This window comes from Vipera berus (assembly GCF_964194415.1).
Source record: "Vipera berus genome assembly, chromosome: 6".
Lineage (NCBI taxonomy): Eukaryota > Metazoa > Chordata > Lepidosauria > Squamata > Viperidae > Vipera > Vipera berus.
In genome coordinates this window covers 88,153,384-88,169,119 of record NC_138208.1, presented here as the reverse complement: position 1 = coordinate 88,169,119, position 15,736 = coordinate 88,153,384, and the positions used below count along the sequence as shown (strand labels likewise).

Genomic DNA, 15,736 nt, shown 5'->3' with positions numbered 1-15,736 from the left:
GCTTGTTGATCAGAAGGTCGGCAGTTTGGCGGGTCGAATCCCGAGTGCCACGTAACAGAGTGAGCGCCTGTTACTCATCCCAGCTTCTGCCAACCTAGCAGTTCGAAAGCACGTAAAAATGCAAGTAGAAAAATAGGGACCACTCCGTTGGGAAGGTAACAGCGTTCTGTGCGCCTTTGGCGTCTAGTCATGCCGGCCACATGACCACGGAGACGTCCTCGGACAAGCGCTGGCTCTTCGGCTTTGAAACGGAGATGAGCACCGGCCCCTAGAGTCGGAAACGACTAGCACGCATGTGCGGGGGAACCTTTACCTTTTAAGGTTCTTTACTATTATCTTAGTTTTTTTCTTTATTTATTTTTAATCCCGCTATTTCTCCATACTTTTCTACCTTTCCCCACAATTTAGGAATCATTTCCAGAGGTTCTTTCGAAATAAATACTAAATCATCAGCAAATGCTTGTAATTTATATGTTTCACCCTTTATCCCCCAACCCTTTAATTTCTGTATCTTGTCTAATATTTCTATTTAAAACTTCCAAGGTGAAGATGAATAACAGAGGGGATAATGGGCATCCTTGCCTTGTGCCTTTTCTTATCTCAAAGCTCTCAGTGCAATCTCCATTCACAATCACTTTGGCTGTCTGTTTGTTATATCTTGTTTTTATCATATTTATAAAATTTTGTCCAAAATCCATTATTTGTAGTTGGTGAATCATAAATTGCCAGGAGACATTATCAAATGCCTTTTGGGCATCTAAGAATATTAGTGCCATTTGTTTCCCTGGGTGTAGCTCATAATACCTCTATTATCACTCTTAGATTGTTTTTTTAAATTTGTCTCTTTGGTGAAAAGCCATTTGGATCTGAATGTATAAATTCCACTAAGTATTTTTTCAGTCTCTCAGCCATTGTTGAAGTAAAATTTTTATAATCCACACTGAGCAGTGAAATCAGTCTATAGTTCTTAATCTGAGTCAGATCGGAATCTTCTTTTGGTATTAGAGTAATATTTGCTTCCATCCATGTAGATGGAAGCCTAGCTTCTAATAAAAGTCCATTGGAAACATCTTTCAGCGGCGCACTTAGTATCTCTTGGAGGCTACCGTTCTCCACACTTACGTCCATTGCAGCGTCCCCAACCAAGGTCAAGTGATCCAAATTCAGAGGCTCGGCAACTGGTGTGTACTTATGGCGGTTGCAGCATCCAGGCCTCACTAGATCCCCTTTTGTGACCTTCTGACCAGTGGCAGAAAATCAGAAGGTGGCAAGGAAGGTGGTAAAAGGGAGCAAAGCCCCTTGAACAACTGTCTCGCTTAGCAACTGGAATTTGGGGCTCCGTTATGGTTGTGAAATCGAGGATCAGCGGCAAAAGCAGCTCAAGAATTGCAAAGCAGCTGGGAGAGGAGGCGTCTCTTTCTAGCCGCCTGTTTGCCTGTGCAGCTTGGTTATCTGAATTAATTAATTAATTAATTAAGCATCAAATTTAGACATGCCCCCCCCACCCTCACTCACAAAAGTAGAGAATTATTTGTGTCTTCAAGGTCACCCGAGTGGCGCAAATGCGTGTGGAGCCTTCTCGGAACAGATAAACCTCCAGGCGTCCTCAACGACTCTCTAAAAAAAATGCAAATGACCGGCTGTCTGCAAGGAGTATAAATCTTTCCATCCCCCCCCCCCCCACACACACCATTCAGTCAGAACCTGAAGAAGCTTCTGGGATGAGAAGCGAAAGGTCTTCAAGGTCTTCAAAGGTCTTCGAAGGAAAAACAAGAAAGTCCACTAGCCTGGTGAAAAAGCACCTTTGGGATAACATTCAGTCAGAGCTGAATGTTCTAGGATGAGAAGCGAAACGTCTTCAAGGAAAAACAAAGTCCAGTTGCCTTTTTTTGGGGGGGGGGACGAGGAAAAAATAGCACTTTTGGGACAACCCCTGACCTGGATGATGGAGAATCTCCCTAGACTTTCAACCTTTTCTAAAGCTGGTTTTCACTTTCTTTCGTTTTTCCTGACAGGAGAACGGCAGAACACATCATTTGCAACACCACCGCTTTCGGGAACGTCTTGGAGAAGAACATGGTGGACGTCACCGTGAAGGTGGACAAGGCCACGTTGCACAAGGAGTTGGAGAAGGCTAAAATGCACAAGGAGCTCAAGTTCAAATATGTGGAGGATCCGACCATTTTGAGAATTGAGCCCGAATGGAGCATTGTCAGGTCAGGAGATCGTGAGGAAGGGCACGTCCATCATGGGGGACATGTCTCAGAGTGGTTGAGAAATATTTCAAGGAAAGAAGGAGTAGGGAGAGGCGAAGGAAGTGGAGAGTGTCTTTATCCCATTTCATTGGTTAGAAGTGGTGGCCCACAGGAAGCCCTCTCAGAAGCAGAGGTCAGCCCCTTGCTTGGTGTTTTCCAACTTTGGTGACTTTAAGATGGGTGGACTTCAACCCTCAGAATTCCCTGGCCAGCACCTTCTTTCTCATCACCTCCTTCCTTCTCCTTCTTCTCCACCTCCTCCATCTCCACCTTCTCCTTCAGCTCCTTTCTCCTTCTCCTCCTTCTCTTTCATCTCCTTCTCATCTCTCCGTCTCTACCTCCTCCACCTCCTCCTCCTCCTCCTCCTCCTCCATCTCCACCTTCTCCTTCTCCTTCAACTCCTTTCTCCTTCTCCTCCATCTCTTTCATCTTCTTCTCATCTCTCCTTCTCTACCTGCTCCACCTCCTCCTCCTCCTCCTCCTCCTCCTCCATCTCCACCTTCTCCTTCTCCTTCAACTCCTTTCTCCTTCTCCTCCATCTTTTTCATCTCCTTCTCATCTCTCCTTCTCTACCTCCTCCACCTCCTTCTTCACTCCTCCTCCTCCATCTCCACCTTCTCCTTCTCCTTCAACTCCTTTTTCCTTCTCCTCCATCTCTTTATCTCCTTCTCATCTCTTCTTCTCTACCTCCTCCACCTCCTCCTTCACTCCTCCTCCTCCTCCATCTCCACCTCCTTCAACTCCTTTCTCCTTCTCCATCTCTTTCATCTTCTTCTCATCTCTCCTTCTCTACCTCCTCCACCTCCTCCTCCTCCTCCATCTCCACCTTCTCCTTCTCCTTCAACTCCTTTCTCCTTCTCCTCCATCTCTTTCATCTTCTTCTCATCTCTCCTTCTCTACCTCCTCCACCTCCTCCTCCATCTCCATCTTCTCCTTCTCCTTCAACTCCTTTCTCCTTCTCCTCCATCTCTTTCATCTCCTTCTCATCTCTCCTTCTCTACCTCCTCCACCTCCTCCTCCTCCTCCATCTCCACCTTCTCCTTCTCCTTCAACTCCTTTCTCCTTCTCCTCCATCTCTTTCATCTCCTTCTCATCTCTCCTTCTCTACCTCCTCCACCTCCTTCTTCACTCCTCCTCCTCCATCTCCACCTTCTCCTTCTCCTTCAACTCCTTTTTCCTTCTCCTCCATCTCTTTCATCTCCTTCTCATCTCTTCTTCTCTACCTCCTCCACCTCCTCCTTCACTCCTCCTCCTCCTCCTCCATCTCCACCTTCTCCTTCAACTCCTTTCTCCTTCTCCTCCATCTCTTTCATCTCCTTCTCATCTCTCCTTCTCTACCTCCTCCACCTCCTCCTTCACTCCTCCTTCTCCTTCTCCATCTCCACCTTCTCCTTCTCCTTCAACTCCTTTCTCCTTCTCCTCCATCTCTTTCATCTCATTTCTCCTTCTCCACCTCCTCCTTCACTCCTTCTCCTCCTTCCCCTCCTCCTCCTCCTCCTTCACTTCCTTCTCATCCTTTCTCCTTATTTTCCTCCTCCTCCTCCTCTTTCTCCCTTATCTCCTCCTCCACCTGTAGCTCCTCTCCTCCTTCACTTCCTTCTCCTTTCTCCTTATTCTCCTTCTCCTCTCCTCCTACTTTCTCCCTTCATCTCCTTTTTCCTTCTTGTCCTTCTCCTTCTCCTCCACCTCCACCTCCACCTTCTCCTTTACTTCCTCCACCTCCTCTGTGTTGTCCACATTACCAAGAGTTAAGCCTTTGTGATTTTCATGGCAACGTTGTCAGAAACTGTTTGCCCTTCTTCTTTCTTAGCGGTTGAGGGAGAGGGACAGGTCCAAAATCACCAAACTGACTTCGGGCCTAAGCCGGGACCAGAACTGGCCATCTCCCACTTTTGTAGCCTGTCGCTTGCACTACTTCACCAAACTCTTTGAATTCAAAGCTAGTACATTCACTCCAGCCAGCGAGAACAACTTCAACATATCTGCACGGTTCTAGGAAGTTGGGATAGAAACTCACCCTGTCCTTGAAGGACACATGAACGGAGAAGTCATTTTATTCTCCCCTCCCAGCCCATGATATTTTTACAGGTGCTCCTTCCCCAGATCTGTTCGATCTCATTATTGTATTAATTTGCATTTAAAAAAGGGCTTCCAGTTTTGCATAGGCAGGCTTGATCCAATTTGGTTTCAAAATACACATTTTAAAATGCGTCTTGAGAGTATTTGAGCCGAGGGTGTGAAATTCCGAGAACAGATACATTCCAGCCCTTGCATATATTAGCTTTTTTTTTTAAAGTACAAGGAGTGTTCTGTAAGTAGAAACAGCTTTTAAAACTGCATATATTAGGAAAATGTGCATAAAAATGCAGATCAATTGAGGGAGGGGGAGGTTGTCTTAAAAAAAAGTGCAAAATGATACAGGATTGAGTGAAGGTAAAATGAGGAGAAAACAAGAAATGGAGATAAACCGGAATTCACACATCTCTTCGCCTAATTATATCTCAGAGTTTTTTAAAAAAATAATCTTCATTTCCCCTAGTTTAACAGATTTGGGGAATAGGTTTATTTCAAAAATCTATCTACGGGAGCTCTCGGTTGTTAAGAGGACAGATTGCGGTGATTACAGCAGAATAAATTCAAGTCTGTGCTATATTTATTTATTTTGTTTGGTTTAAAAAACAAAGAGGGTTTGTTTTTTCTTAGAGAGCGATAAATGCACTTGACAGACAGGATCGCCCCCAACTTTTCCAATTTGGTAAAAGTCTCCAGCTTTCAGCAAATCCATTTTGCTGCATCTGTTTTGCATCAATTAAAAGTTTTGCAGACTTCAGCAAACATCCTTTTAATATCACGGGTCTCTTCACGGGGGACCCTAACCGGTTTCAATTACTTTAGCTGTCTTTGCAACCTCCTGACTATACAGCTAGCCCTCAAGTTACCACCACAATTGACCGCAAAACTTCTGTCGTTAAGTGAGATGTTTCTGAAGTGAGTTTTGCCCCATTTTTACAACCATTCTTGCCTCGGTTGTTAAGTGAGTCACTGCAGGTGATATGTTAGTCACCTGGAGGTTAAGTGAATCTGGCTTTCCCCGTTGACTTTGTTCGTCAGAAGGTAATCACATGACACAGCAACCGTCGTAAGCCAGCATGGACCATATAAGCCGGGGTCCTTCCAACTTGGCCCTTTTTATGACTTGTGGACTTCAACTCCCAGAATTCCTCAGCCAGTATGGACCATATAAGCCGGGGGCCTTCCAACTTGGCCCTTTTTATGACTTGTGGACTTCAACTCCCAGAATTCCTCAGCCAGCATGGACCATATAAGCCGGGGGTCTTCCAACTTGGCCCTTTTATGACTTGTGGACTTCAACTCCCAGAATTCCTCAGCCAGCATGGACCATATAAGCCGGGGGTCTTCCAACTTGGCCCTTTTATGACTTGTGGACTTCAACTCCCAGAATTCCTCAGCCAGCATGGACCATATAAGCCGGGGGTCTTCCAACTTGGCCCTTTTATGACTTGTGGACTTCAACTCCCAGAATTCCTCAGCCAGCGTGCCTGGCTGAGGAATTCTGGGAGTTGAAGTCCGACAAGTCATAAAAGGGCCAGGTTTGAAGACCCCTGCTCTAAACCAGCATTTTCCAGCTTTGACAGTTTTACGAATGGGTGGACTTCAACTCCCAGACTCCATGGCTGGCTAGGGAATTCTGGGAGTGGAAGTCCACCCATCTTAAAGTTGCTGAGGTTGAGAAACACTGCTCTAAACAATCAATCATAGCTGGGTACTCAAGCACTATGGTGTTTTCACCCAGCTTTCTTAGCCAATTGGGCTGTAACCACCCACCCTAGTTCCCCACCTATTCTACATCTGGGCCCTCCTGCCTCAATTCCAGGTGACTGGCTTGGACTGACTTGGTTTCTTCTGCTTGGTTGACTTCCTGGGATCTTGACCTGGACTTTGCCCAATGGTCACTTTTGTGTGTGTGTGTGTGTGCAAATGAAGAAATGCAACAAATGAAATTCTTCTGGCCAGTTGCTCCCAACCAGTCAATGTATGTCAGGGGTCTTCAAATGTGGCCCTTTTATGACTTGTGGACTTCAACTCCCAGAATTCCTCAGCCAGGCATGCTGGCTGAGGAATTCTGGGAGTTGAAGTCCACAAGTCATAAAAGGGCCAAGTTGGAAGACCCCCGGCTTATATGGTCCATGCTGGCTGAGGAATTCTGGGAGTTGAAGTCCACAAGTCATAAAAGGGCCAGGTTTGAATACCCCTGATGTATGTGGTCTACTTTCAGTGCAATGTATGCTGATAGGGCAAACTGAGAATGGATGAATGAATGAATGAATGAATGAATGAATGAATGAATGAATGAATGAATGAATGAATGAATGAATGAATCTATCTATCTATCTATCTATCTATCTATCTATCTATCTATCTATCTATCTATCTATCTATCAATCAATCAATCAATCAAGTCAATGAACCAATCAATCAATAAGTGAATCTATGAATGAATGAATGAATGAATCAAGTCAACTATTAGCCAATCAATCAACGAATCTATGAATGAATGGCTGAATGAATCAATGAATCTATGAATGAATAATCAATCAATGACTTTACGAATTAATCAGTCAACTCAATCAACCAGTCAATGAATCTAGGAATGACTCTGAATGAACCTATGCATCTATACATGAATCTATGAATGAATGAACAATCAGTGAATATATGAAGCTATGCATGAATTTATGAATAATCAATCAGTGAATCTATGAATGAATCAATCAATCAAGTCAATCAATCAATCAATGAATCTATGAATGAATGAATGACAGTGAATCTATACACGAATCTATGAATGAATGAATCAATCAACAATACCATTATCATATGGAAGTTGTTGAATTAACTCTTCTTGTGGTAACCGATGGATGAGGGTTACAATGGACTGATTTTGAGCGGCTGGCCAGAATTTCATTTTTTATTTTGTTTCATTGGGAGACACAGATTGATTCATCCTCTGAATTTGCCTTTGCTAGCTTCACCTTGAGAAACATCCATGGAGGTGGGTTGCAAGATTCCTGCTAATTTTGTCCTTTTCTTTTCTTTTCTTCAATACTTCTTATTTATCCATTAGTGGAAATACACCTGTCACGGTTTGGGGCACCAACCTGGATCTCATCCAGAACCCTCAGATCCGAGCCAAGTATGGTGGGAAAGAACACATCAATGTGAGTTGATTTATTCTGGAAAAAAAAGGTACTTAAAAGGCTGAACGTGGGAAACGTAGGAGGTTGATTGTCTGAGGGAGTTTTCTGGCCAACATCTAGGGGAGTTTTCACCCTTTGTGGGGCTTCAGATTACTCATGGTTAGAAGAAGGTTGTTTGCTAGCATTATCCCCCCCTTTTTTGACATTACCTGCATTGTGTCCACAAGTTGGGGTAACCCTACAGGAAGACGTCTTTTCCGGAAATCTACACTGCATGGGATACCTGTATGAAGGTGTGTTTCTTTAAGGAATGCAAGTAGTTGATAATTTGACTCACTCAAGTCTCTCCTGAGGTCATCAAGTCCTCTTTTGATTGCAAATTTCAAGACCTTGAGTGATAGGAGGAATTTCTTGACGGTGAGAACAATTAATCAGGGGAACGGGTTGCCTCCAGAAGTTGTGGGTGCAACGGCACTGAAGGATTTTAAGAAGAAGATTGGACAACCATTTGCCTGGAATGGTATGGGGTCTCCTGCCTGAGCAGGGGGTTGGACTGGAAGACCTTCAAGGTGCTTCCCAATTCTGTTATTCTGTTATCGACAACAGACAGATAAGAGATAGCTGTGCTCAGAGCAGAAAACGGAAGGTGGGAAACGTCTCAGAAGAGTTCCCCTCTGGTTTCTTCAGCCTTATCTGTAGGTGCCCATCCTATGGAACATTCCCCCACCCTCCAAAATGAGATCTGCACCGTCTCTGTTATCCTTCTGGAAGTCCCTCAAGACGTATGGAAGCTTATCAAGGGGCGATCCAACCTAGAACTTCCTGACAGTGAGAAGAATCACTGGAAGGGCTTCATTCCAGAAGTCGTATGGTGCTCCAACCTTAGAGGTCTTCAAGAACAGCCATTTCTCCAGAATAGCATAGACTCTCCTGCAATGAGCAGGGGAGGGGGGGTGGACTAGAAGACCTCCAAGGTCCTTTCCAAACTTGTTATTCTGTGAAGACCAAGTTATGTCACCAGGCCTGGGAACCTCAGAGAACCACGGAGATTCTTAGACGGTTCTATTGTAGGTGACCTTTGACCCTCTCCCCTCTCCCTCTCTCTCTCTCTCTCTCTCTCTCTCTCTCTCTCTCTCTCTCTCTCTCTCTCTCTCTCTCTCTCTCTCTCTCTCGTTTGAATTTATCTTGTTTCAAGGAAGACCAGGTCTTCTCTAACAGCCCAAAGCTTCCATCTGAATATTTGTGCAGATTTGGGAATGGGTTCACACACACACCCCCTCTCTGCAGTGCTGATTGTAGAGACGGACGCAACGCATTCCTGTTTTCTAATGTTGGTTGACATGATCCTCCTCAACCTTCCTCGTTCTTCGTTTTCAGGTCTGCGAAGTTCAGAACGATACGGAAATGGTCTGCCAGGCTCCCGCGCTGACGGTGGACCCTAGTAACCAGTCTGATCTTGCCGAGCGGCCGGATGAATTTGGCTTTGTCTTGGACAATGTCTTCTCCTTGCTGATCCTCAATAAGACCAACTTCACCTACTACCCAAACCCTGTCTTTGAGGCCTTCGGTCCACCCGGGATTTTGGAACTGAAACCTGGAACCCCTCTGATCTTGAAGGTATGGGGGCCCTGGACTTATGAGCTCAACCCGGCCCGACATTTCCACTCATGAGCAAGGCAGTCGTTAAATAGTCGTGCCCCATTTTACGACCTTTTTTGCCATGGTTGTTAAGCAAATCACTGCAGCTGGTGGGATTCAAATACCTGAACAACCGGTTCTCTGCGTGGATGCGGGCCTGGGCCTCCGAGGCCCAGAACAGACTTCCGGAAGTGACATCTACGTACTTCTGGCGGGCCGTTCTAGCCCTGGGAAGCCTCCTCCAGAAGCAAGGGTGTGTAGTGGATTGTGGGTTGTGTAGCTTGGGGGTATATTTCAGAACAGGCCTTGTATCTTGCAGTTATTAGTCAAGAATCTGGTAAGGGGGCAGAAAGGCAGAGAACAAGGCTTCAAAGCAGTGTTTTTCAACCTTCGCCATTTTAAGATGTGTGGACTTCAACTCCCAGAATTCCTCAGTCAGCTGAAGCAATGGTGTCTACACAAGCTGAAGCAGTGGTGTCTAGTGGATTGTGGGATGTGTAGTTTGGGGGTATGTTTCAGAACAGGCCTTGCCTTTTGCAGTTACTAGCCAAGATTTTAATAATGGGACAGAAAGGCAGAGAACAAGTCTTTAAAGCAGTGTTTTTCAACCTTCGCCAATTGAAGATGTGTGGACTTCAACTCCCAGAATTCCCCAGCCAGCATAGCATAGCTGGCTGGGGAATTCTGGGAGTTGAAGTCCACAAGTCATAAAGTTGCCAAGAGACCCCTGTGTTACAAGGAGGTGATAGAAAATTACCCCTTTCTTCCAATTTCTTCTGACTCCTCGATCCAGCCTTTATCGATCAATTGGTTTATTATTGATTGATTGATCGATTGATTAAATGTACAAGCTGTCAATCTCAACGTCCACCCGTGTGGTTTCTCTTGGCCTAGGGGAAGAACTTAACCCCACCGGTGGCTGGAGGGAACGCCAAGCTGAACTACACTGTGCTGATTGGAGAGAAGCCCTGCGCGGTCACCGTCTCCGATGTTCAACTGTTGTGTGAATCCCCAAATCTTACAGGACGGCATAAAGTCACGGTATGGAATACCCGTTGGCCTGCCGCAGGGCAAAGGCGATTTGCTTCCTGAAAAGAAAAAAGAAAAAAAAGTCACTCGTGTCTTGGAACCTGGAGGGCGATGTTCTCCTGCAAAGAGAACAAATTGACACGATTCCTCTTTTTTTATTTTTATTTTTTTGCATAATTTATTGTTCTTCACTGATTCCTGTGTTGCTAGTAAACAGAAGAGCCTTGCTTTTAATATCGGTTTTAATATCCTTAATATTTTAGATCCTCATATTTCACCTGTGAGGTTCCCGTGTTCTTGCCGTCACCCCTTGAATCATGAGATCTAGTGACTTCATCGTTCACAAGGAGCAGAGATTGCTAGAAGTGGGAATTGAGCTTAGCAAGTGAGATTAGTGCAGTCTTTCTCAACGTTGGCTCCTTGAGAGGACTGGACTTCAATTCCCAGGATTCCCCAGCCAGCAGGGACCATGAGGACTAGTGACTTTGTCTTTCCCAAGGAGAAAAGAATGTAGAGGTGGGTCTTGAGCTTAGCAAATTAGATTACCGCAATCTGTCTCAGCTTTGGCTCCTTTAAGAGGAGTGGACTTCAATTCCCAGGATTCCCCAGCCAGCAGGGGCCATGAGGACTACTGACTTTGCCTTTCACAAGGAGAAGAGAATGTAGAGGTGGGACTTGACCTTAGCAAGTGAGATTAATGCAGTGTTTTTCAAACTTGGCCCTTTTAAGAGGTATGGACTTCAACTCCCAGGATTCCCCCACCCAGCATGGACCATGAGATCTAGTGACTTCATCTTTCTCAATTTTTATTTTATTTAGAAGATTAAAATACAAAATCCCAAAGGAAAAAAGATTAGCAGAGACAAAACAAAACTCGACAAATTCATTTAAAAATGTGAACGGAGAAGAGCAAAAGAGAAAAACACGTTTTCGTTGTCTCTGTGTGTGTGTGAGTGTGTGCGCGCGCGCAAACACACAATTTCATCTTTCCCAAGGAGAAGATCATGAGATCTAGTGACTTCATCTTTCAGCAGAACAAGTGAACTCCAGAAGTGGGTCTTGAGCTTAGCAAGTTAGATTACTGCCGCCTTTCTCAACCTCGGCTCCTTCAAGAGGTACGGACTTCAACTCCCAGGATTCCCCAGTCAGTGTGGAGCGTGAGAGCTAGTGACTTGCTGGCTGGGGAATTCTGGGAGTTGAAGTCCGTACCTCTTAAAGGGGCCAAGGTTGAGAAACACTGGCTTAATCCCTCACTCTCTCCACAGGCTCGTGTCGGAGGCATGGAGTTCTCACCGGGCATGGTAAACATCTCCTCCGACAGCCCGCTCAGTCTTCCGGCCATTGTCAGCATTGCCGTGGCTGGTGGCCTCCTCATCATCTTCATCGTGGCCGTCTTGATCGCCTACAAGCGGAAGTCTCGGGAAAGTGACCTCACACTGAAGCGGCTCCAGATGCAGATGGACAATCTGGAGTCCAGGGTGGCTTTGGAGTGCAAGGAAGGTACTAGAAGCCAAAGGGAAAGGCTTTGGATAACGACAATAATAATAATGATAAAGTTGGAAGGGACCTTGGAGGTCATCTAGTCCAGCTCTCCTGCTCAGGCAGGAAACCTTATACCATTTCAATGTCTATAGAGATTCTCCCGTCCTCCAAGTCATGGTTGTCCCAATGGTGCTTTCTTTTTTTTTCTTCCACAAAGCAACTGGACTTCCTTTGTTTTTCCTTGAAGACGTTTTTGCTTCTCATCCCAGAAGCTTCCTCGGCTTCTTTCGCTTCTCATCCCAGAAGCTGAAGAAGCTTCTGGATCAAGAAGCAAAACGTCTTCACAGAAAAACAAGAAAATCCAGTTGCCTCGTGGGGGAAGAAAAAAAAAAGCACCTTTGGGAGAAGGCTTTGGAGGAATGGCTGACATCCCTGCGAGGTAGTCCAAACGAGAAGCACGGCCCGTTGAACGAATTCTGCTCTTATTGTAAGGTTATGTGAACAGGACCTCGCAAGTCTGTCTTCCCCCTCCGCCTTTACAGCTTAGGAAATTAGGGAGGGTCCCTTCTCAGATGTTTGGCACACCCCCTTTCCTTCTTCCCTCCCTGTCTTAGAGACAGTACTCTACTTACAACGGTTTGTTTAGTGACCATTCAAAGCTACAGTGCAAAAAAGGAACTCACGGCCAGCTTTCACACTTAACGACCGTAGCAGCATTCCCCAGGGTCACGTGATCCAAATTCAGAGGCTTGGCAACTGGCATGTAGTTAGGACGGTTGCAGTGTCCCAGGGGTCACTTTTTTATTTTTTTATTGAAAAGTTTTAAAATACATTTTATCTTTAACAATCCCCCCTCCCCCTCCCCAACCTATCCCTCCCTACCCCTCCCCCCCTTCCCCCCCTCCCCCCCCCCCCGACTTCCCAGAGCTAAGTACAGGGTATAAAAACAAAGAACAATCATAAACATCCATATGCTACCAACAATAAATTCTTAAATCTATCACTCTCTAGCTCATATAAAATAACTACAAGCAATATTAATATTACATATAAAAAGAAAGAAAAAAGAAAAAAAAGAAAGGAAGACTTATTCAAATGCTAAGTGACAATCCATGAGTTTACACGAAAAGCTTTATCCATACATCCCTCTATTTCAGATGCTGGCTGGCCCAATACTGCTTCCAAAGCCTCAGAAATCTGCTGCTTTAGGTCTTCTTTAGGATTCTCTTTTAAGCCCCTGATTCTTATAGCATACTGCATCTGATGATACTGAACAAGACTCAATTCTCCATCCATTTTGTCCCATAAATTTTCATTCTCCAGTACCTTTACTTCTAATATAGTGTTCTTTTGACTAAGATCCTCCATTTTTTCTTCCAAACATTGCACACATTCAGCCACGCTTTCCACTGTAGACAAGATGTCTACCCTCATTGCACTAAACTTCTCGTTAAGCTTCTCTTCCATCCTCTCCTCCAATTTCTCCATTCTCTCCTCCAACTTTGCCACCTTATCATCCAACATTTCTGAAATTACCTGGGATTGCCTTGCAAAGGCGTCTTGTAAATCCTTAAGCGTCAATGCCACAGGAGGTGCAGGAGGAAGCAGAGCTTGCAACGATGTCTGTTGCACCGGAGAAGTTCCCGCACTCCGAAGAACTTTAGAGGAAGATTTAGCCGTCATCTTTCTTCACTTTCACTTGTTGCGCACTTTCACTTTAAGTTTAAAAAGTCCATCAAGCTAAAGAGTAAGAATAAAAGTCCTCTTCACCTGAGCCTCCTGTACCGCTCTGCCTGCTCCTTTTACTCCATAGTCTTTCCTTCTGGCAGGGGTGGTCGCAAACGCCTGGCTCCGCTCCAAAAATCCCGGAGCAGAGACGCTAAACAGCTGGGAGCAACCCAGGCTACGGGGGAGTTCAATCCTTCAGCCGCCCAAGCTTTCAGCTCAGGCGGCCCCGGAGAACTCAACCCCTACCTGGGGCCTCACCCCCTCCTCTTCTCCCGAGGAGGGGGCTTCAAATCCACCCGAACAGCTGATCGGCGCTGTTTTAGGTGGAAAAACTCAGCTGTGAAGCGGACAGCCCGAAACGGCTATCTTCGGCGCCGCGCCGCCACCGGAAGTCCCCGGGTCACTTTTGTGCCCTTCTGACAAGCGAACAAAAATGGAAAAAGCAGCAGAATATTTCCTTCAATAATTGAATCAAAACATCCAACAAGAGTCAACAAACAAGAGTCAAACAGATTAGCAAGAACAGACCAGGATTCTCTTTGAATGTCTCCAAACGGTTGCCTTCAGCAACCAACCCCGCCCACGCCTTCCCCTTAATCTGTCCCAAGGCGTGGCTTCTCACTGCCTTCTCCTCCTCTCACTGAGTTGCCTCATTGTTTTTCTCTGCCCTGCTCTGCTGGTTTGCCTTCTGCTTCTAGCATCTCCGAACAGATTCAGCTGTGACTCCTCTGAGTCCGACCCCTCCTCCTCACCCAGCTGAGCCTCGTGAGGAACATGACTGGAGGGGCCAGGCTGAGAGTCCTGCAGTGCATCAGAGCCTCCCTCTGACACCGAAGGCTCTCCAAACCCCTTCTCCTCCTCTTCCTCCTCCTCCTCCTCCTCCTCAGATTCCTCAGACTTAGCTGCTGGGAGCACAGGCTGACACTGAATCACAACACCGCCTTCATTTGATGACCGCACGATTCATTTAACAACTGTGGCAAAAAAAGTCATAAAATGGGGCGAAAACTCACTTAACAAATGCCTCACTTCACCACGGAAATTTTGAGCTCAGTTGCGTTTGTAAGTTGACGACCAACTGTATTGGGGGGGAGAAATAAGAAGCTCGGAAATGGCTTTATAGTGGCTGCATCCTCACAACACACTTAACTAGCATAAGACAAAAGCTAACAGGTAACACCTTCCTCTCCAGATGGCTGCTGCAGGGTAAGGCTTTCTTTTTTCTCTTTTTTATTTTATTTTATTTTAATTCCATTTATATCCCGCCCTTCTCCGAAGACTCAGGGCGGCTTACAAGCTTAGCAGTAGCCTTCATTCTATGTATATGCCTGCTTATTAGGGCTTTCACACACACACACCCCAAGCGGCATTATTACAAAGTCAGCTTAATTGCCCCCAACAATCTGGGTCCTCTTGCCGATGATCTGCTGATTTTACTGCTAAAGCTGGTTGTTAAGTGCGTATAGTCAAGGCTATGGTCTTCCCAGTTGCAATGTATGGCAGTGAAAGCTGGACCATAAGAAAGGCTGAGCGCCAAAGAATTGAAGCCTTTGAACTCTGGTGCTGGAGAAGACTCCTGCGAGTCCCTCGGACTGCAAGGCGATCAAACTGGTCGGTCCTAGAGGAGATCAACCCTGACTGCTCTTTAGAAGGCCAGATCCTGAAGCTAAAACTCAAATACTTTGGCCACCTAATGAGAAGGAAGGACTCACTGGAGAAGAGCCTAATGCTGGGAAAGGTTGAGGGCAAGAGAAGAAGGGGACGACAGAGAAAGAGGTGGCTGGATGGAGTCATTGAAGCAGTAGGCGTGAGCTTAAATGGACTCCAGAAGATGGTGGAGCACAGGAAGGCCTGGAGGAACATTGTCCATAGGGTTGCGATGGGTCGGACACGACTTCGCAACTAACAACAACAACAACAACAACAACATTCCCTGGTTTTGAATGGGGGCAATCACGAGTGACCCAAGATGACTTTTGGACAATCGTGGACCCAGCGGGGGGGGGGGGAGTCTTGACGTTTCCAGTTCCCTCTGGAAGCGATCGAAAAGCCACTGTCCATCTTCCTATCAAGCAGTTCCGGTTTCTAAGCATGTTGGAGTATTAACATTCACTTTTTGAAACGATTTGAGGTGATTGTTGCTTAACAACTGAGGCAAGAAAGGTGGTAAAATGGGACGCTGCAACTGGTCATGAATACGAACCCAGCGGCAGCTGTCTGAATTTTGATCACGCGATGATGGGGATGCTGCGGTGGACGTAAGTGTGAAACATGGTCGTAGGTCACAGTTTGTCCAGTGCCGTCGTACTTTGAGCAGTCAGTAAATAAACTGTTGTAAGTCGAAGGACTATTTTCCCTCGAATGGTTCGTTCTTCTTTTTTTTTT

General features: G+C 45.7%; 1 protein-coding gene across 1 annotated transcript in view; it reads left to right on the top strand.

Annotated features, from left to right (window-relative positions):
- PLXNA4 (plexin A4) overlaps positions 1-15,736 on the top strand; it is a gene marked incomplete at both ends in the record, with an annotated part of 438,455 nt that overhangs the window by 356,101 nt on the left and 66,618 nt on the right. Inside the window, 5 exons of the mRNA XM_081331751.1 lie at positions 2,016-2,216; positions 7,402-7,495; positions 8,852-9,091; positions 10,007-10,153; positions 11,407-11,641. Of these exons, the coding sequence (XP_081187877.1) occupies positions 2,016-2,216; positions 7,402-7,495; positions 8,852-9,091; positions 10,007-10,153; positions 11,407-11,641 (917 nt within the window). The remainder of the gene's footprint in view (positions 1-2,015; positions 2,217-7,401; positions 7,496-8,851; positions 9,092-10,006; positions 10,154-11,406; positions 11,642-15,736) is intronic.